At 40.1% G+C, this 21,398-nt stretch overlaps 1 protein-coding gene across 3 annotated transcripts in view; it reads right to left on the bottom strand.

The window, feature by feature from the left end:
• Positions 1–21,398, bottom strand: part of cdh10b (cadherin 10, type 2b (T2-cadherin)) — a 127,902-nt gene that overhangs the window by 5,931 nt on the left and 100,573 nt on the right. For all 3 annotated transcript variants that reach the window (XM_073918833.1, XM_073918831.1, XM_073918832.1), the window contains exon 11: positions 16,192–16,443. In XM_073918833.1, coding sequence (XP_073774934.1) covers positions 16,192–16,443 — 252 coding nt within the window. The remainder of the gene's footprint in view (positions 1–16,191; positions 16,444–21,398) is intronic.

Here is a 21,398-nt window from a genome sequence, read left to right as displayed (position 1 = left end):
ATTTAATAATGATCAGTATATAAAGCATTACACAGCCAAATAATTCAGGCGTGATTTTTAGTTACCCATATTAGCCATGTTATGAAACATGTAAAGCCACCATACCACTTATATTAATATTAATTCTCGCACACGTCGATTGCTTTATTTTATTGACCATATGCACATGTCTGGACATGAGCACAGTGTAGTTAGCCTAGGACGCTAAGGCCACCGTCCGTTTGAGCAGGTCTTAAGGTGAACTATCGCGTGTGGATTTCTTGTAGTGTTCAACAAGTAAATGTGCACAATTCAAAGACCACGGCCAAACTACTATACATGTGAATCTTTTCTTTGCTTTCATTTTGTTTAGGCATGAAAATACTTTGAAATAAATCTTTAAAATATTGTATCTTCCATTACAGGCACCCTTTTCCCTTCTATGCAATCCTCAAAATAGTCAGTTCATATAGCTGTGCGTGACTGTCAGACGTGTTCCATATTTATAAATTGACGCTGTTTCCCAAATAGATTCTGTACACACGACCTGAAGCAGAGTGAAACTGGACACTCTGGGTTTTGGGCACATTTTTGAACAGACATTTACACATAATAATAATAATAAAATAATAATAATGATAACATCTAAAAATGTCGATCTTGGTGGGTTTTCTTTTAAACATAACAAATTTTGTCCTTAATGAGCATAAACAAATAGGAAAGCAATCAAATGCTTTTGTTATAACATTAGATATGTCCTTTTTTAAAGCGACACCTTTTATTTATTGTAATCAAACAAGAAATCTAAATGAGAGATTGATTTTCTGCTCTTTAGTCACAATGTTTAAATTATACGGTGAAAAAGGTTAATAAGACTTGATTCAATGCCTTTATAATAGCTATTAATTTATGTATGCTATTATATACTTTGTAAATAACAATAATTAATAATAAAAAAAGCCAAAATAATACAACTGACCATTTCATCTGTTTATTTACTATGAGACTGCTCCAGATGAACAGATTTAGTAAATCCAGTTTAGGCTTAAGATTGTAATATCTTACTTTTAAAAGTAACTTTACCCAACACTCATCATATGTCACTTATTATTTAGAAAATAGAGTATTTCTACTTAATTGTTTAGAGCACAGCTAGTTTGGTGACTCAAAATATCTTCAGGTTTAACCAGCTTCGGTTTAAATTTCATTCTCAAAGCTCACAAAAACATCATTTCGGTGTCTGTAAACAGATTTGGAGCACCAATTGCTATAGCAACAAGCAATATACACAGCAAAGAGCGAGACCTTATGATTAAGTTTAGTTAATTGAATTAGCGAGAGCCCAGACGATCGATGCCGGGGACAATAACATTGTCACAGTCGCTGCAAACAGAAGCACTGAGTCAGCGAGAAAAAAAATAATAAAAAAGGGGGCAGACGAGCTAGAGACTCAGATAGAGAAAGCGTGCATAATCTCAATCACTGCAGCGAGAAGAAAGACCTGCTGGAGAATCACAGGCTGTTCTTGGATGGCTAAAGCAGAGCAGGCAGATAAGAAGCCCAGTGAGCAGCGCGAGACACTACAGAGAGCTTAGCTGAAGATACAGAGGAGTGTGTTTCAAAAGGTGTCATGCGCTTAAGGTACTCATGAATACAGAAGAGAGAGAGAAAGAGAGAGAGACGCACTGTAATGCAGATAAAGACTTAGTACTGCCTGGAGCAATCACCTTGCAGTTTTAAAAGAAGTAAAAAAAAAAAAAAAAAAAAAAGACTTGCGTTTGTGTTTTAATGCATTACAAATTTGCAGGGTTCCAAAGAGGGCACATGGTGAAGCACTGTGGTAGAGCTTTCCCTTAAGGGTTTTGTGTCTTTTTAAGTTGATTTTCTGTGTTTACTTAGTTTTTTGTTTTTTTTTGTAACAGCACAAAAATGATAACGATGATACCACCATAATAATGTATTTTTATTATTATCATATTATGATTATTATTATTGTAATACTATTATTATTATTATTATTATTACTTTTTTCTTTGCGCAAAGTACAACTAAGTTAAAATGCAGAAACATGAAGAACACTACAAATACACAACACTAACACAAACTACACTACAAAATAAAAAAACACTGCAATAATTATTATTATAATTATTATTAAAATCTGAGAAACAAAAAACAAACAAAAAAAAAAGATTCTGATTGGCTGGAGGGTGTGCATTATTTTCGTTAAAATGCACAGGTATGTGCTGTACAGCACAGCGATGAGGAATGCTAATGGCGGATGGGAAATATATCGGTATATCGTGTATAACCCACGCCTCCCACCAGTGCCGATATACAGCCATATCACACTGCTACGAGTGTGATATTGATCATATATGCTTCTCTTCTTGACTTTTCTTCTTTATCAACGTTTTATTTAGTATTGTTTCCTAAACATATTGATTGGGGTGTACTGAATTTTGCACCATGATGTTTATTTATTAAAAGTTATTTTGTTAGATTAATTCCAGTTTTGGCTTTGGTTCTGATTAATCTATTGTAGATACAGTGCTCAGCATATAAGTACACCCCTCACAAATCTTTTAAACTCACATTATAATAGGAAGCTATAAAATATTATATTTTTGCTTTTACATTAGATTAGTCAGTACTAAAGCCAAATCTAGAGCTTATCTAACAAAATAACTTACAATAATGGTCCAAAAACTAGTACACCCAAATGTATGTTATGGAAAAATATTAAATACAAATTTAAAAAAGAGGAAAATGCAAGAGAAGCAAAGAATAAATAAATAAGTTAATTAAATTTAGTTAAAGTTGTGTAGATAGTTTTTTTTTTATATGTTTTTTGTTGCCATATTTAGCTTGAATTTAATTGTATTATCTTTCAATTTCTAAATATGTTTCAAGAGTTCACACTTAGATATGCTTGGCACTTATAGCAGGTTTGGCATGCTGTCCTGGGAGAGAACCCTGAGCTCGGAGATATTTGAGCCCAGGGCTCCCGCCCGGTCTAGAAGCATATCAGGAGAACTGAGATCAGGTAGGTCTCGATCGCTCTCCCTTTAGAAGGGGAGAAAAAGGAGGAGATGGGGTGGAAGGGGGGATTCTTCCAAAACAAAGATAGTGCAATAAGGAGAAAGTGATCCATTTATATTAAGCTAGGATCATTCTGACTGGATTATTACTGATTACGGATGAGTGGCCAGCGGTGCACAATCATATCACGTGCTCCTCTCAAAATTAGTTTATGAAACTTCACTTGGTGCTAAATTATTATTTAATAAATAAATCTGCTTAATAAATCTGTTTTGTTTAAATGCACCAAATAACTTGACTATATTCACTGAGAAATCGATGAAAATATTCATTTTTAAAATGAGGTGTACTCAATTATGCTGAGCACTGTACACATACTGTAAATATCTTCAATGGCATCCTATAGAAAGTAATTATTTAAAAGAGCGATCTGTGAGAGACATACTCAATTATGCAGCGCACTGTATGTATGAAAAAAGTAATAAATAAATAAAAGGAAAAAATCAGATGACTTCTCTATCCTGCTGTTTTTTTGCACCTAAACGTGCCATCCTTAAGTGCCACAACTGTCTGCCGATCTCTCCAAGTAATGATCATACAGTATGTCGAGCGAGAAAAGCTGAGAAGAGGGAATTATGGTCCTAAAAAGGGAACAGGTGCTGTGGTTTGCAGCTTGTTTTTCCTGTTCAGTGGCTGCTCTCTCGTCCCAGCAGGTAATCGGAGCGCTCGCCCCTGCCTCCCACTCAGGTGTTAATTATGAAGAAGCAGCGGCGGGGGGCCACATGCTGAGTTCTGCCCAGCCTGGGGGCCTGTGGCGTGTGCTGGGCTCTTTCTGTAATCTGGAAAGGGGAAGAGTGTGGGCAGGATGCGGATATTTCTCGCTCTGGCCGCGCCAACCTGCTACTTCCTCTTTAAAAGGTGGACACGTTATACCCCTTTTTATAAGATGTAAAAGTGATCTCTGGTGTCCCTGTGAAGTTTCAGTTTAAAATACGCCACAGACTGTTTATTATATGCACTCACTTTATGAAAAGAAGATAATACATTTAAAATCATTTGAGGTGTTGCAAAAATATATATAAATAAATTAGTGCTGTTAATCGATTAAAAAAATTAACTAATTAATCGCACCTTTTTTAAAAATTTATCGCGATTAATCGCATTTAAAATACTGAAACTTGTAATTTTGCCTATTTAAATGTAAAATTAATGTAAACGAATGAAAAAAATATTTAAATTCAAAATATTATTTTTTAATAAAACTTTTGTTTAACTTGTAACACAGATTTCTTCATGTAAACAACATACCCACAATAAACCATCAAGATCCTGGCTTGACAGCCATATTTATTACTGAAATTAAAACACAGGCATGTTAATGACATTTAAATTTCAAAACAATCAATGCCAGTAAAGAAAACATTGATTTCCATGTTGGATTCTAAGTGGACTGCAAAAAAAAAGCCATAATACAGGAATTGCAGATATGGAAAATGAAAAATTATAATAATAAACTATAGAATACAAACTGTTGCACTCATTGTAAAGTGTTATTGCTGTGAGTTGAGAACATTAGTTATAGAGCAGAAACAATTTTGCTTAATCCTTCTTTACATTCATCCAGTTGCTAAGACTAGGAGTATCCCGCAAGTGCACAGAGACTCCCAAATGCCCGCAAATGAATGATAATTTCTTGCAAACCAGTCGTTAAATACATTGCACACCCCTCTCACCCCTTCTCAGATACGTCGTTCACTCCACCCCTGACACCCCTCAACGGGCCTGACACAGACACACACACAGACACACACAACGCGCTGCAGACGTTTTGGCCCCAACGGCCTTCCATACTGGAGCGACTCCCCTCAGAATCAACACGCATGATCACGTTCATCAAATTTGCTAAGCGTCCTAAACTAAGCGTCCTAAACTATTACTGTATTTCACAAGGATTCTGACACAACAACGCGAAGCATACGCTTTCGTTGCGTTTAATGAGGAAACACGCTAAACTTGGAGGGATCATGCTGAAAGGCAGAGTAATGCCCTGTCTTTGACAGCTCGCGACTTCACCAGACGTTCTGAGTACATTTGCACAAGACACCAATACTCCGATTTTAATATGATTAAGATTATACTCTTATTAAAATTCTACCGTGTAGCCTTAAAAGGAACTTTACCTTAATGGAACACCGAGTCACGAAATGTGGAGGATTTTCTTTCTGTTCGCCATGCGGTATCAACTTACAACAGATGTCGAAAGTTAAAAATGAAAACAGCCGAAATTGCATGAAACTCTGGATAACTTGTGATGCAACTAATTGTTTTATACTGGAACTTGCCTTCAAAAAGTGCTTCCTTGGTCTTATCCACATTTATTGCATGTTAAACACACGTCCACCACAACAGGAAGTAAAAAAAAACCTGAACTGCGTTAATTGAGTTAATTTTTTAACGTGTTAATTATTTAAAATTAATCGCATGCGTTAACGCGTTAATTTTGACAGCGCTAAAATAAATACAAACTACATAATTAATGTATACTTATGCTTCACTTGATATTTCTTCTTCATTAAAATTGTATTTAGTATTATTCCGTCCCAACCTATTGCATTTTCTGGTTTTACAGATGTACATACACTCACTGGTACACCTGTCCAACTGCTTTTTAACGTAAATTTATAATCAGCCAATCACATGGCAGCAACTCAATGCATTTAGGCTTATAAACATGGTGAAAATGTTCTGCTGCAGTTCAAACCGAGCATCAGAATGAGGAAGAAAGGTGATTTAATTCAGTGGTACCCAACCTTTTTATCACCACGGACCGGTCAACGTTTGTCAATTTTACAACGGACCGGTGTGGGGGTGTCTTCACGTGAACACAGCTGCTGCGCTCGTGCATCCAAGTTAATCATGAACAACTCAGTGCGCATGCGCTAGTTGCACAATCACGGTCTGATTATGTTTCAAACAAGGTTTATTTGCATCAAATACATAAGATCTGTGCCAAACATCTCAACTGACGAACATATTAACAATAATACAACCGTATAGCCGAATTAAATGTATGCATTGGCATGTTACAGCCCTAATGAGTATGATTATGTGAAACTCCATTTAGATACATATCGCAATGATTTCGGGTACTTTCTTAGCGTATATGTACAGTCCTTAAATGCTCTGCTGACTTGACTCTATAATACCTGTTTTATAACTTTAAGCTATCAACAACCACCACTGAGCTATATTCTAGCGATCGTTCTTCCCGCTCCGTGGGGGATTTTGGCATAGTCCATTTCACGTGAGATGGCGCGGGTGAGTGGAAAAAACCAAGTCGCGGGGGGAATAATTTCTACAGAAATAATTTATGATTTCTTATGTGCCCTGGTACCAATTGTTCCACGGACCAGTACCCGTCCGCGGCCCGGTGGTTGGGGATCACGGATTTAAGTGACTTTGAATGTGGCGTGGTTGTTTAGTGCCAGATGGGCTTGACTGAGTATTTCAGAAACTGCTGATCTTCTTGGATTTTCATGCACAACCATCTCTGGGCTTTACAGAGAATGGTCCGAGAGAAAATATACAGTGAGCGGCAGTTCTGTGGGCACAAAAGCCTTTATGATCCCAGAGGTCAGAGGAAAATGGCCAGTTACTTTATGACCACAGTGTCTCCATCTTCTGATGACTACTTCCAGCAGAATAACACGCCATGTCATAAAGCGCAAATCACCTTAGACTGGTTTCTTGAACATAACAGTGAGTTCACTGTACTGAAATGGCCTTTACAGTCACCAGAACTCAATTCAATAGAGTACCATAGATGTGGTCGAACGGGAGATGCACATCATGGATGTGTAGCTGACAAATCTGCAGCAACTGTGTGATGCTATCATGTCAATATGGACCAAAATCTCTGAGGAATAATCCCAGTGCCTTGTTGAATCTATGCCGCATAGGATTAATGCAGTTCTGAAGGCAGAGGGGGTCCAACCTGGTACTAGTAAGGTGTACCTAATAAAGTGGCCGGTGAGTGTAGTTCCTTTTTATATAATACATGAAACACAATTTGTATCAAATGTTTGCAAATCAGCATGTTTGTTACACCCCTCAACTCAGCGTTTCAGTCATTATGAACACGTCTGTAGTCTGCAACAAAATGCAGGAATAATCAATCTAATAGACGAATGACTTGAACATACGATTACTGTTCAGTGTTCAATCAAAATAGTGCACTTACGGACATATATTTCCAGGGTTTCCACGTTTAAATCAGCCACCGAATTTTATGTGCAGTACCGAAATGTCCGATAGGTGGAGTGTCAAACACACAAGAGGCTATATAAGACTGCACAAATATTATTTCCTAACATACTTAATTCATATATTTCAAATTTTGCACTATGATCTTAAGTTATTTTCTAATATTATTTCCAGTTTTGACTTTGGTTCTGACTAATATATATTGTATACACAAGTAACCTATAACATGATCCCTCTACATCACTGGGAATCAGATATCTGAACAGTACTCTTTTTTTCCCTATAGATGCTTGCAGAAAAAAAAACTTTTTAAAGTAACTTTAAGTAACTCTGTAGTCCTTTTTCATATATTTCGAATTAGTTGATGCACCGAGGACCCGATTGTAGCAATTAAACACAGAAAAATTCAAAAATTCATAATATTTCTCCTTTAATGTGCTCACATTCAGGGTTTTTGCATTAGCCAGCTCATCAGAAAAAAGTGCAACAGAAAGAATGTGAAATGAGGGGCAAGTGGAGAGCAAGAGTTAGAGAGAGAGAGAAAAAAGAGAGAAAGAGCGTAGCAGAAAGATGCAATAATTTGTTGTAGAAAGGCTCTGTCCTCAGTAACCTGTCCACTCAGCGCCAGCAGACCGGTTTAGGAGAAGATACTGAAAACGGAGAAGGATAAAGGGGAAAGTATCCATATTAGGTTTGCCCAGAGAGGATCAGCGGTGGACTAGATGGTGCCTGCGCAGGGAAACAGCAGAATATGAGATGGCAGAAGTGGTTGAACACACGGCGCACGATTGTCTGTGTTGTGTAATGGGTAGAAACACATACTGTATGTTCAGACGCATCCTTTCAGGGGGTAATTTAGACAGTTTTTTTTTTTTTTTTATATATTGTCAAGTTTTTTGATACATCGTCTTGCACATATTTCTTGGATTTCTCAGAAATAGATACAAGGTTTATCTGATTAACTGTTAAAAATCAATATGAACACAGAAAAGTCTTAAGCCTGATTTATACTTTCGTGGTCCTTCGCTGACTACGTGGTCACACTTCACGAAACAGATGAGGCTTTTATACTTGACGTGTTCGTCGTTGTGATATTCTTTAAAGAGCCCATATTATACATGAAATAGGGTCATATCTTGGTTGTAAGGGTCTCCAACAACAGTCTAATATGCATGCAAAGTCAAAAAACACTTTCATGGTCTTATAATCTGCATTTATTTTTACCTAATCATCCCAGCGACTCCTCTATGAATCGTCCAGTGATTCATTTGTTCCCAAACCCCTCCTTAGCGCGAAGCTAATCTGCGCTGATTGGACCGATGACAGTCTGTCACGATTGGTCGACTGCCTTCAGTCAGAGAATGAAATGCCCAATAGCTAATCAGCAATATAAAAGTAATCACAGTTCATACGCGCTCCATAGTGTAGGCGTGGATTTTAGCTGCCACACACACACACAAACACACACACACCTCTGGACGACAACGCTCCCGCTTCCGCCCGCACCCGCCAGGTTTTAGCCTGAACCCGACCGCTCCCGCTTATATTTAGAATTTCTTGTCCCGGTGCCCGAACCGCCCCGTTTTCTGCCCGCCGCGCCCGATCCCGCTAAAGAGCGGGGGAGAACAAAACCGAAAATCACCCAGCAAAACAGTCCAGAGACAGCCAGACAGAGCTCTCTCTCTCTCTCTCTCTCTCTCATACGCGCGCACTAACACATACACACAAGCGCCAAGCAGACACACAGGCAGGCAAAGCTCTGTCTCATTCGCATAGCAATATCCACGATATTGCTAGACAGCCCGCTCCCGTCCCAAATTAAACCTGTTACCGACCGCTCCCGCGATTGATTCGGAAATTTATTCCCGCGCCGCAGAAATCTGGGGGAATGCAGACCTCTACCACGGAGCTCCGTAAACAAACAGCACGCGTCGCGTTTTTAACGTGACTTTGCACGCGATAAGAGAATATAGCCAGTTAACCTGATACAGTACACTCGGTTACAAGTAACAAATCACAACTAAATACATTTGCAAGCTACAGTCAACGAGGCAACTTTAATCGCACGTACTTACATTTGAGAAATGGAGGAAGAAACTCATCCTGACGTCCATTAGTAAGTTAATCTTTACTGATCCTTACTTTAACAAACTCAGATGAAGTATTCTTTGTAGCATGTAGTTTCCAAAAGTTTCCAACTGTTTGGTTATAATGCTGAGGTTTCATCTCTGGGCAGAGAATCGATAATGTTTATCTGCAGTGTGACTTCAATCGACCAGCATGTTTGTGTGCGTGTGTTTGTGGGTGTGTGTGTGTGTGTGTCTGGGTTTCTGCATCAGAGGGCGGGGCCTCAGGTTTGAAATCTCCCGGGTTTGCGCGTGCACGTGAATAACTTGGTTTCGTTCGTACGTCATGGCGAAACACCTAATGAATCGATATCAAGGCGACTCGTTTGAAGCACTATGAGTCGACTCTTTTATAGATGAATCAACCGTTTTAAACACTGTATTCTTACAGATTTAAGCCTTAGCTGGATACTTCACTTCACTTAGAGCTGTGTAACACACTACATGGAAGGGAATTTTCAAAAACCCATAATATGGGCTCTTTAAAACAACAGGGGGCGGTCAAAAGAAACCCACCGAATATTCAGATGAATAAACAGAGAAGTAGAAAGTTTCCCGAACTATGTCATATAATTAACATTATTGAATATTTTTAAACAAATTATCTTTATAAATTATTTTAAAGATTATAAAGATGTTTAGAACTATTCAAGTTTATTTACTTTTTATTAATTAAACTTTGATGCATTATTTTTGTTCATATCTCGGACAGCTTTACTTACAACAGAACATGGGTTGCTCTACATTTTTTTTTTTTTTATCATGGCAAGAATAAATTCAACAAAAGTACACTTTCTAAAAAAAAAAAAAAATAGAACAAATATTCTTTTATATTCTTCCAGAATCTTTTTTTTTTTTTTTTTTTTTTAGATTTAGCCTGCTCCACAAATGACACATTACTCTCTGGTTAGTTTCTATCCTCTAATGTATACTGCAAAAGCAATAATGGTACAACATTCCTGACCATTATCACCAATCAAGCCTAGAAAAATAGGGTATTAGTATATTGTAAACCAGGGGTCACCAACCCTGTTCCTGGAGAGCTACCTTCCTGCAGAATTCAGTCCCAACCCTGATCAAACACACCTGAACCAATTAATAGTACCTAAAGCAGCACTTGATAATTACAAACAGGTGTGTTTGGTCAGGGTTGCAACTGAAATGTGCAGGAAGCTAGCTCTCCAGGAACAGGGTTGGTGACCCCTGTTGTAAACCAATAGGTTCAAATATTTCTTTCCAGTTATCAAAAGTATGTTTCGTTTACACACATCCACAAATTACATGTAGATGCATCAGCTTTTTGCAGCGTGATACTCACTACTCTTGAGTACTTTTTAAAGGCCTACTTTTTACTCATACTTTGAGTAATGTTTACAACATATACTTTTACTCTACTTGCACTTCATTTTAAGGCAAGTAATTGTACTTGGTATGATTTTTCAGTCTTTTTTCCACACACTGCATATGAAGCATCTGAGATGTCATCGGAAAGTTTAACAGCTTTTATACATCATTCTCAGCTTTGCTTTGAACAATAAAAATCAATAATAAAATAAAAATCAAGCCATGGGTGAAATGTTGGACCCATCCCGTACACTGGAGTGGTCATGTTAAAACACTTCAAATGTTGTCGTCGGAGAAAGGCAGCAATAAAAGCATTGCTATTTCATTTCAGAATAGACGGTACATCTTTAATACGTTTAAACAAATGGAGCTTGCTTCGAACAGCATGAATAATGGATAGCTAAATCCACCTGAAGTCCCTGAAAATACTTCGTTTAACCGATTTGTACAGACGCAGATAGTAGAAAATGCTGAACGATGACGGATTGCCTCGGGTTAGATTGGAGACTTGAGAGATGCACTCACCAGCAGTTCCAACAATTACTTATTGATGGATGTTTTAAGTTAAGCGCAACATATTTTTTCCCTTCTTCTCTGCAGAAACAACACAGGCACATGCTGTTCAGAAGCAGATGTTCTTTCATTCTGCATTACCCTGCAAAGAGGCACAAGTGGCGTTTTAGGACGTCGGCAAGGAGCATGTGACCTACTTAAGCCTCAGAAGAACACAAAGACCTTTTTGTCAATTGCATACATTTAATAATGAAAGCTATTTTTCCACACTGCTGCACTTTCTGAGCAAAGAAAAGCAGGCAGAGAGAGAGAGAGAGAGGGAGAGAGAGAGAGAGAGAAAGCAACTACAGTAATGTCTTAATGGGGTGCCCTACTTTTGATTGTCTGGAGGAAATATTTGGAGAAAAGTCAAAGTTAAACTGAATAAATAACAAAATAAATATTTAGAGAAGGATGCTGCGTGGCTCGCACTGTGCTGCTGCATCATCAAAATAGCAGGACAAGAGGTCAGGATACATTACGCTCTGCTCACCAGACGCATCGCTGAGATCTTACAAGTGTTTATTTTTGGCGCTTGTCCTCGGGACACATCTGTGATATCTTTAGTGCCGTCTTCAGATTGTGGCTACACTTAAGAAAATATACCTATCCTATTTACATCCATCCATTTGTTCTTTAAATATACTGTTCCAACCATCCATTCTCTTTCTCATTATCTTTTGTTCTGTCTGCCCCATGTAAATGCATCAATATATCTGTTCATCAATCTATTTATTGTCCACCTGTCCATCCATCCACCCACCATCCCATCCATCCATCCATCCACCCATCCATCCATCCATCCATCCATCCATCCATCCATCCATCCATCCATCCATCATCTATCTATCTATCTATCTATCTATCTATCTATCTATCTATCTATCTATCTATCTATCTATCTATCTATCTATCTATCTATCTATCTATCTATCTATCTATATCTGTCTGTCTGTCTGTCTGTCTGTCTGTCTATCTATCTATCTATCTATCTGTAAACGATTAGTTACTTAATATGTTAGTCTCTATCATTTGTCCTATCCATCTTGATGTAGCCAATGTAAATTAATATTAATTACCCATCCATCCATCCATCCATCCATCCATCCATTCATCCATCCATCCATCCATCCATCCATCCATCCATCCATCCATCCATCCATCCATCCATCCATCCATCCATCCATCCACCCATCCATCCATCCATCCATCCATCCATCCATCCATCCATCAACTATCTATCTATCTATCTATCTATCTATCTATCTATCTATCTATCTATCTATCTATCTATCTATATCTGTCTGTCTGTCTGTCTGTCTGTCTGTCTATCTATCTATCTATCTATCTATCTATCTATCTGTAAACGATTAGTTACTTAATATGTTAGTCTCTATCATTTGTCCTATCCATCTTGATGTAGCCAATGTAAATCCATATTAATTACCCATCCATCCATCCATCCATCCATCCATCCATCCATCCATCCATCCATCCATCCATCCATCCATCAATTCATCCATCCATCCATCCATCCATCCATCCATCCATCCATCCATCCATCCACCCATCATTGTTCTTTCAATATATTCAATTCATTCTCATATGTCCATCATCTGTTTAACTCTCTATCCGTTTGTCCATCAGTCTATCTATCTGAAAATGCCTTTATTTCTGTCTGTCTGTCTTTTAAAAATATTCAAATTAAAATTCTTTAGATTTTAAAATATGCCATTGAATCCAGGGTTTCCACTCTTAACCAAATGTCAAATTCTCTGACTTTCACTGAATACAAAGCTGAATTTCCATGACCTTTAATGAGCGGAAAAGCAAGGCACTGTAGTGCTATTCATAATAGTAAAATAGTTTGAGCTTGAATATACTTTTTCATAAATTTGATAGCCTTTATAAGAGCAACAATGGACAATTTACCTCCGATTTTTAAAAGCACTAAAACGAAAAAAGAACACAGTCCAGCATCAAGTTTTTGAAGTAGTATTTTTTTTTTTTTTTTTTTTGCCAAAGCTCTTGGTATTTAAATTTTCCTAGAATGCTTGCCTTCTATAACAGGTAAAGCTTGATGACTGCATTTGACTTAAGTGACTGCCAACAGATGAGCAGGAAAAAAACAAAAATGACTCTGAAAAATAGCCTTACCATAACAACAGTCAAAAATAAAAACTAATTACATTTTGATAGTGACAAACATATGATATTCAATGACTTGCTCAAAAATATATAAAATACCCAGACTGCCTAAAATAGACCTTTAAAACAATTCAGAGACATTTCTAAAATGTAATGTTTTTTTATAAAATGTGAAACTAGAAGTACAAGATTTATGAACAAAGACAGATAAACTAATAGTTCTGCAGGAGGTTTGCAGTTCTGCAAGAAACGTGTAGAACATAAAGTGTGGCCACTTCTGAAGACCACAGCCAATCACAACACTGTGCCAAAGTACAGTCTCCTCCTCATCAGAAGGAGATTAAAGCACCTTCAGAGTAAACACATCCAGCAGATGTTAGACTCAATCACAGAAACATTGCGATTCTGACCTGAAGAGGTAAAACACAATCGAATCTCCAACACATTTCTCCTCTGGTGTCTATTTGAGCCATGTTGTTTTCAGCGCACAACCACTATATCTCTCAATTTTGTCAACTTTGGTTTGTAATGTTGTTACAGGGTTTCTGCAGAACCAAAAAAAAAAAAAAAGTATTAAAATGCTTTAAATCACTATTTTAAGGTCTAAACAAATTCTTAAATAAGAGCATAAAATCCTAAATTATGATCACGGCATTCGTTTTTATGAGGAATTGTATCCTGAATCATTATAAATTAAAATGCAAGAGTAATATCTGCATTCTTGTGCCATTGGGAAGTCAAACAAGGGTTTGTTCTGTAGCCAATTTAAAAAAAAAAAATATTTATATGTATTGCTTCACGACGCTACTAATATATAATATTGACCCTAAAATGTTTATATATATAAATAAATTTAATATTGCTTTTACTCTAGCCAAACTAAAACAAATTAGACTTTTTCCAGAAGAAAACATGTGATATGAAAACATGTAAATAATTAATAATGTTTAAAAGGATAAAAATAATATATATATATATATATATATATATATATATATATATATATATATATATATATATATATATATATATATATATGTATGTATATATATATATATATATATATATATATATATATATATATATATATATATATATATATATATTCTAAAATGTATTCCCATGGCACAAGACATTTGATCTGACATCTAATGTAAATTTGATGTATGTATATATATATATATATATATATATATATATATATATATATATATATATATATATATATATATATATATACATCAAATATACATTAGATGTCAGATCAAATGTCTTGTGCCGTGGGAATACATTTTAGAATAAAATAGGAACTCTGTCAGTAACTCTAGTGTAATTTGAATGGGAGCGGGTGGACTAACAATATAATGCTCCTGAGTCTCAACGTTATTTCAGAACAGCATATCTGTGGTTTTCTCATTCTTAAGGCCCGTGCACACCGACACGCTTTTTGCTCATGTTTTCCGTCAACGTTTAATGCCTCGTGACTAAATAAAGGCCGCCAATGTGATCATGCACACCAACGGGCTTTTTCAGTTTATTTATAACAGTTTGCTTGTGTATAAGGTTATTATTATTAGTAGTAGTATTTATTATATGCATATTTATATTTTTTTTATTAAAAACAAGGCTAGATTTGTCCACCTGTCAGGTTTTAGACCATATGGGGCACAGCATGTGTATTTGGATATAACTCAGTTTTTTGACCACACTTCGTTACCATTGTTCATTTATCCTTTTACTGGAAATTATAACTGAATTTAGAAATAGTTTTCAAACAAATCTTTGCGCTAATAAACAAAATTAATTACGTAGGCTAATGGATGTCTGTGCGTACAACAATTCCTTATCCACTAGAGTAAAAGTGCAAGTAAAGAATTAGGAGGCTCATTCTCACTCTGTTTAACTGTTTTCTCGCTAGTGAAGTGTTCAGTTTTTCCACTTACAAAGTCCTCCATGTAAATAGCAAATTCTCTATGGTGCAACACAGCTGACTCTTAAAGGGAATGAGAGATGAGAATCTGATTGGTTTATTCTCAAAACATACCTATAACTCATTAAGAGAATAAGCTCAACCCTGTTAGACCATGCGCCATGACACAAAAGCGGATTTTTCCGTCCTAAAAATAGCAAGTGGATTCTGACACACCCTTAATGCTTTTGCGCCCAGCGCTTTGGACTTTGCGCGTGGATCGTCAATTTTTTTTTTTCTTTTTTTTTGGTATGGAAATTGTATGAAATCATTCATTCAAGACTATTGATTTAAGATATTTGGATTGGAAACAAGAAAAAAACTCAAAAAGTAAAAAAAATATTTTTATATTTATTTATTTTTTTTTTGTGCAATGTCTACTATTTTCCATTATAGTTATAGTTTTCAACATAATAATATTGCTGTCTTTTCCCTTAAATTTTCTTCAGTTAGTCTTAAAAAGGTCGTAAAAATGTCTTAAGTTTACCCTCATGAAACTAGCTGAAGCTTAAAGTTACATCAGTGTGCTATAGATGATATATGAAACCCTTCTATGAAATCGAGGCTCATAAGAAGCGCTGAAACAAAAATGCTGCAAGCAGAAAGGCTGTTCAGTGTTGCTTAAAGCAGGGCCGGATGAACCATATGGCCGATTGGGCATCAGTCCAGGGGCAGCGTGTTCATAGAGACACCACACAGGGCCCTGTAAATGCTTTTAAATAGCTAAACACAGTCTTAATCTGGCTTTTAAAAGAGTTCAACACTTACTCAGTAGTATTAAAATGCAGAGTAGGATGGCCACCAGAGCTCCGGTGCTGAGTCCAGCTGAGAGCAGCAGGGCTTCGGTGCTGCACGTCTGCACATTTCCATGACTGTCACAGGCGCAGACGCGGACCGTCAGCGTGCTGGTGCTGCTCTGGATGGGGTAATCATTGTCGGAGATGATGACGGGCAGCAAGTAGGAGCTCACCTCTCTGCGGTTGAAGCCGCTCCGGCGGGTCAGGATCTGCGCTGTGTTGTCTAGAAGACAATTATTTCAAGAGATGCTGAGATAATGAGTGGACAGTGATGGACTGTGTTGTTTACAAAAGCTAAATATTGAGTTGTGTTTTTTTAGCAGAAAGTTTTACAAACGGGTACAAGTGCAGGTGTATGAACAATGAGGAGTTTCACATTGGGTGATGCAGCAATGTTGCATTACTATATATATATATATATATATATATATATATATATATATATATATATATATATATAATGAATGTTAAAGGATTGACAGTGGTCAGTCTTGCTTTGAACCAAATAGTGAAAAAGGAATTAGAGAACGTCTCGGGTTACGTATGTAACCATAGTTCCCCGAGAGGGAACGAGACACTGCGTCTAACCAGAACGCTAGGGGAACACCTCTTTTATACGCGTCTTGAAGCACATGTGAAATCAATCTAATGTAATTAAGCAGGTGTCGTCAGACCAGAGAGTATAAAAGCCTGTACTGAGCATTCAGTATCAACTTCGAATTTGCTTGAAAGAAGTAACAGGCAGAAGAGAGTATGGCGGAATACGCAGTGTCTCGTTCCCTCTCGGGGAACTATGGTTACATACGTAACCCGAGACGTTCCCCTTCTAGGGAACTTCAACACTGCGTCTAACCAGAACGCTAGGGGAACGCAATACCCACTAGGCCAGACTCACTGCTGACTGTGAACGCACACTACGCAGTGAGAATAGAGGACCCTGGTGAGGGGTCTACATCGAGTTGATAGTGACGCACAAATGTATGTGGAGTCGACCATCCTGCCGCCAAACAAATGTCAGAAAGGGCTGAGCCCGAAATAGAAGCTTTGGAGGCCCCGACAGCCCTTGTGGAGTGGGCCTTAACAAATTTAGGTGCAGGGCGTCCAGCAGCCTGATAGGTAAATGAGATAGTCTCAACTATCCAATTACTTATTGTCTGCTTATTTGCCGGACTCCCCCTTTTGAGGGTCCGAAGCAGACCAGTAACTGTTCACTCTTTCTCCAGTTGATAACCCGGTTAACATATGTATTCAGAGCTCTAACTGGGCAGAGTAAGTTTAACTTCTCTTGGTCCGACGACTGAAATGGGGGCGGGTTAAAGGCCTGTAGCACAGCAGGTCTCGCCACATGAGTGGGCACCTTAGGCACGTACCCCGGTCTGGGAAAAAGAAAGGCTTTGGACATGCCTGGAGCAAACTCCAGAAATGAAGGTGCAACCGACAAAGCCTGGAGGTCACCAACCCTTTTTAAGGAAGAAATAGCTAATAAGAAAGCTGTTTTTAGTGTCAGAAACTTATCTGACGCCTCCTGCAGTGGCTCAAATGGGGGAACAGAGATGCCCTCGAGCACCAATGTTAAATCCCATGTCGGTACCCTGTGTGTGCTGACAGGCCTTAGCCTTATGGCTCCACGAAGGAAGCGACGAATTAGCGGATCCTGTCCTAGTGACTCATCATCTAGGGGAGAACGGTAGGCCGCTATAGCTGACACGTACACTCTCAGAGTGGATGCAGCTAACCCAGCAGACAGGCGATCTTGGAGAAATTCCAGCACTGAGGCTACCTGGCAGCTGACTGGGTTCAGCTGGTGTTCTCTGCACCAAGCTGAAAAGAGAGCCCATTTTAGGGCATAAAGCTTCCTTGTGGAGGGAGCCCTGGAGCTTAGAATGGTCTGAGCAACCTCGGTTGACAGTCCATACTCTATGAGGTGGGCCCCCTCAGAGGCCACACCCACAGTTTCCACAGGTCGGGTAGGGGATGAAGTATCATTCCTCCCCCCTGGGACAGAAGGTCCCTGCTGATGGGGATCTCCCACGAGAGACCCGCCAGCAGGGCTATGAGGTCCGATAACCAAATCCTGGTAGGCCAAACCGGGGCTACCAGCAGTGACCGTACTCAGTCTTGACGGACCCTCTCCAGGACTCCTGGGAGCAGAGCGATCAGGGGAAAAGCATACAGACGTAGCCTCGGCTATGTCTGAACCATGGCAACCAGTCACGGAGGGGCTGGATGCGAGAGAGAAACTCATAGTACGCAATGCGTGGTCTCTTGGGAAGCAAACAGGTCTACCTGCGCTTTCCTTAATCTTTCCCAAATGGACTCCACCACCTCGGGGTGAAGAAGTTTCCATTCCCTGGATCTCACCCCCTGCCTCGACAGGAGATCTGCTCCCATGTTCAGATGGCCCGGGACATACATTGCCCTGATGGACAGGATTTTGTTCTGGGCCCACAGGAGGATCCGATGTGCTAGTTTGCATAGCATTCGAGACTTCAGACCCCCCTGCTGGTTGATGTAAGCGACCACCAATGTGTTGTTCGTGCAGACTAAAAACATGATGGCCCCTTAGATCTGGGAGAAAGTGTTTTAAGGCCAGAAACACGGCCATCATCTCCAGGCAGTTTATGTGCCAGTAACGATGATGTTCTCCCCATCGTCCCGCTGCGGGAAGCCCCCTCAGGGTTGCTCCCCAGCCCGTTAGAGAAGCATCTGTCATAAGCATGACGCGATGACAGACAGCCCCCAACACTAGGCCCTGGGACAGATACTAGGGCATTTTCCACATACTTAAGGCTCGAAGGCAGCGCCGCGAGACCTTGATCATGCGGATCAAGCCCGTTGCTCCCTAGCCCGTCAGAGAAGCATTTGTCATAGGCATGACGCGATGACAGACAGCCCCCAACACTGGGCTCTGGGACAGGAACCAGGGTATTTTCCACATACTTAAGGCTCGAAGGCAGTGCCGCGAGACCTTGATCATGCGGAAAGGACTCCCCTTGAGGGAAAACCCCCTGGATTTGAGCCACCACTGCAGGGGTCTCATGTCGAACGGAATCAAGCTGGCTGCTGCTGCCCTGAGACCCAACAACCTCTGAAAGTGTTTCACAGTGATGAACTGGCCTAGTTTGACTCTGTGTACGGTTGACTGAATCGATTCGATTCATGGCGGGGACAGACGTGCTCGCATCGTCATGGAGTCCCATAGCACACCTAAAGAAATGGTCGTCCTGGCTGGAACAAGCACACTTCTTGCGGTGTTTAACCGAAACCCCAACCTTCTGATATGGGTGAGAACGACATCTCGATGCCGAACTGCCATATCTTGAGTCTGAGCTAGAATTAGCCAATCGTCTATGCAGTTTAGGATACGTATCCCCTGCATACGAAGTGGAGCTAGTGCCGCTTCGACTATTTTGGTAAAGGTTCGAGGTGACAGAGCTAGGCCGAATGGAAGAACCCGATACTGGAACGCTTCGCCCCCGCAAGCGAACCTCAGGTATTTCCTGTGTTGGGGAAGGATGGAATATGGAAGTATGCGTCTTTCAGGTCTATCGTCACAAACCAGTCCTCGGACTGAATTTGTGACACCACGTTTTTGATGGTTAACATCCTGAACCTGAGGGCCTCGACGGACCGATTTAGATTTCTCAGATCTAATATGGGACGCAATCCCCCATCCTTTTTGGGAACTATAAAATACCGGCTGTAAAACCCTGACTCTTTGTCGAGTGGGAGAACACGCTCTATTGCGCCTTTTATTAATAAGGCCAGTACTTCCTGTTCCATAACCAGAGCCTGTTCTGGCTTCACTATGGTGGGTGCAATACCGTTGAAGCGAGGTGGACGTGCACAAAACTGTATTTTGTAGCCGTGTTCTACTGTGAACAGGACCCACTGGGACACCATCGGCAGGTGTTTCCACGCTGCCAAAAAATGTGCTAGGGGTACCAGCCTCTCGAGACTGGCCTCTGGTTGTTCTTTGACCCCCCTGCAGAGGGGGTGGGGCCCCCAATGCCCTCAGACACTGAGGAACGCCCACCCCGGGAGACACAGAGCCCCCCACCAGCATACGTGGTGAGGTGGTCTCTCCCTTTCTCCGCGGACCCTGGTTCAGTGAGAGCGCTGAATGGTGCTCTCGGCGTCCAGGGGGGGCCCTGGAAAGCCTGACTCCCAACACGTCAGGACTTTGTTTTATCCTTTGAACTTCATGATATGAGGAGCTGGTTGACGGCTGGCCCAGACTTTTTGATCTTGGGGGGAGAAAGTCCCCGAGGGAGCTAGAGCGTTTTTTAACTCTGTCGAGGGATTCGGCGACGCGATCAACGGCGTCACCGAAGAGCCCTGAGCTCGATATTGGAGCGTCCATAAGAATAGCTCTATCGGTTTCTGACACTTCTGCTTGTGTCAGCCAGAGGTGCCGCTCAGTAGCCACCAGGGTAGCCATAGATCGCCCCAAACTAGAGGCTGCCTCTTTAGTAGCTCTTAAAGCTAGATCTGACGCCCGAAGAGCTTCTCGAAGCTGTTCGGGTGTTGCTCCCCCACCATCTAGGCAATCTTTAATTAGGTCAGCCTGATATGCCTGCAGCACTGACATGGTGTGCAGGCATCCAACAGACTGACCAGCCGTCATATATGCTTTACTGACTAGACCCGATGTTAATCTTAATGGTCTCGACAACAAAGGAGGGACCCTTGCAGATTTTAGATCTGAACGACGATGACACGCTAAGTCCTCTTCTATCATTGGCATTACTGTACATGCCTTTTCCCCTAGCCCACGAACTGCTGAATAAATAGCTGTTTTTGGTGTCATTAACCATGCTGAATACGGATTTTTCCATGATTTAGAAACCGCATCATGTAGCTCGGGACAAAAGGGGAGGTCCCTTAGTGGAGGATCTACTCTGCTGGGTAATTCTCTCTCATCCAGCATTCCTGTCAGACGCAGCTGCTGCTGCTCACGTGCTGGCTGCCAATCTATTACATCGAACCGGTCAGCAGCACGTGAAATCACCTCCACTAACTCCTCATATTCCGCTGACTGGGGCGGCAGATTCCCCGACCCTCTTTTTATTTGTTGCTGCGGCGCCTCGGTTTCCTCGGAAACGGAGGACGCCGCCCTCTCACGAGGCGCAGAAGAAACCGCAGAGCGTGCTTCTGACGCTCCCGAAGGAGGATTAG

Source organism: Danio rerio, chromosome 12 (genome assembly GCF_049306965.1).
Source record: "Danio rerio strain Tuebingen ecotype United States chromosome 12, GRCz12tu, whole genome shotgun sequence".
NCBI classification, from domain to species: Eukaryota; Metazoa; Chordata; class Actinopteri; order Cypriniformes; family Danionidae; genus Danio; species Danio rerio.
The sequence above is the reverse complement of the archived record's forward strand: the minus strand, read 5'-3'. Positions and strand labels throughout refer to the sequence as shown.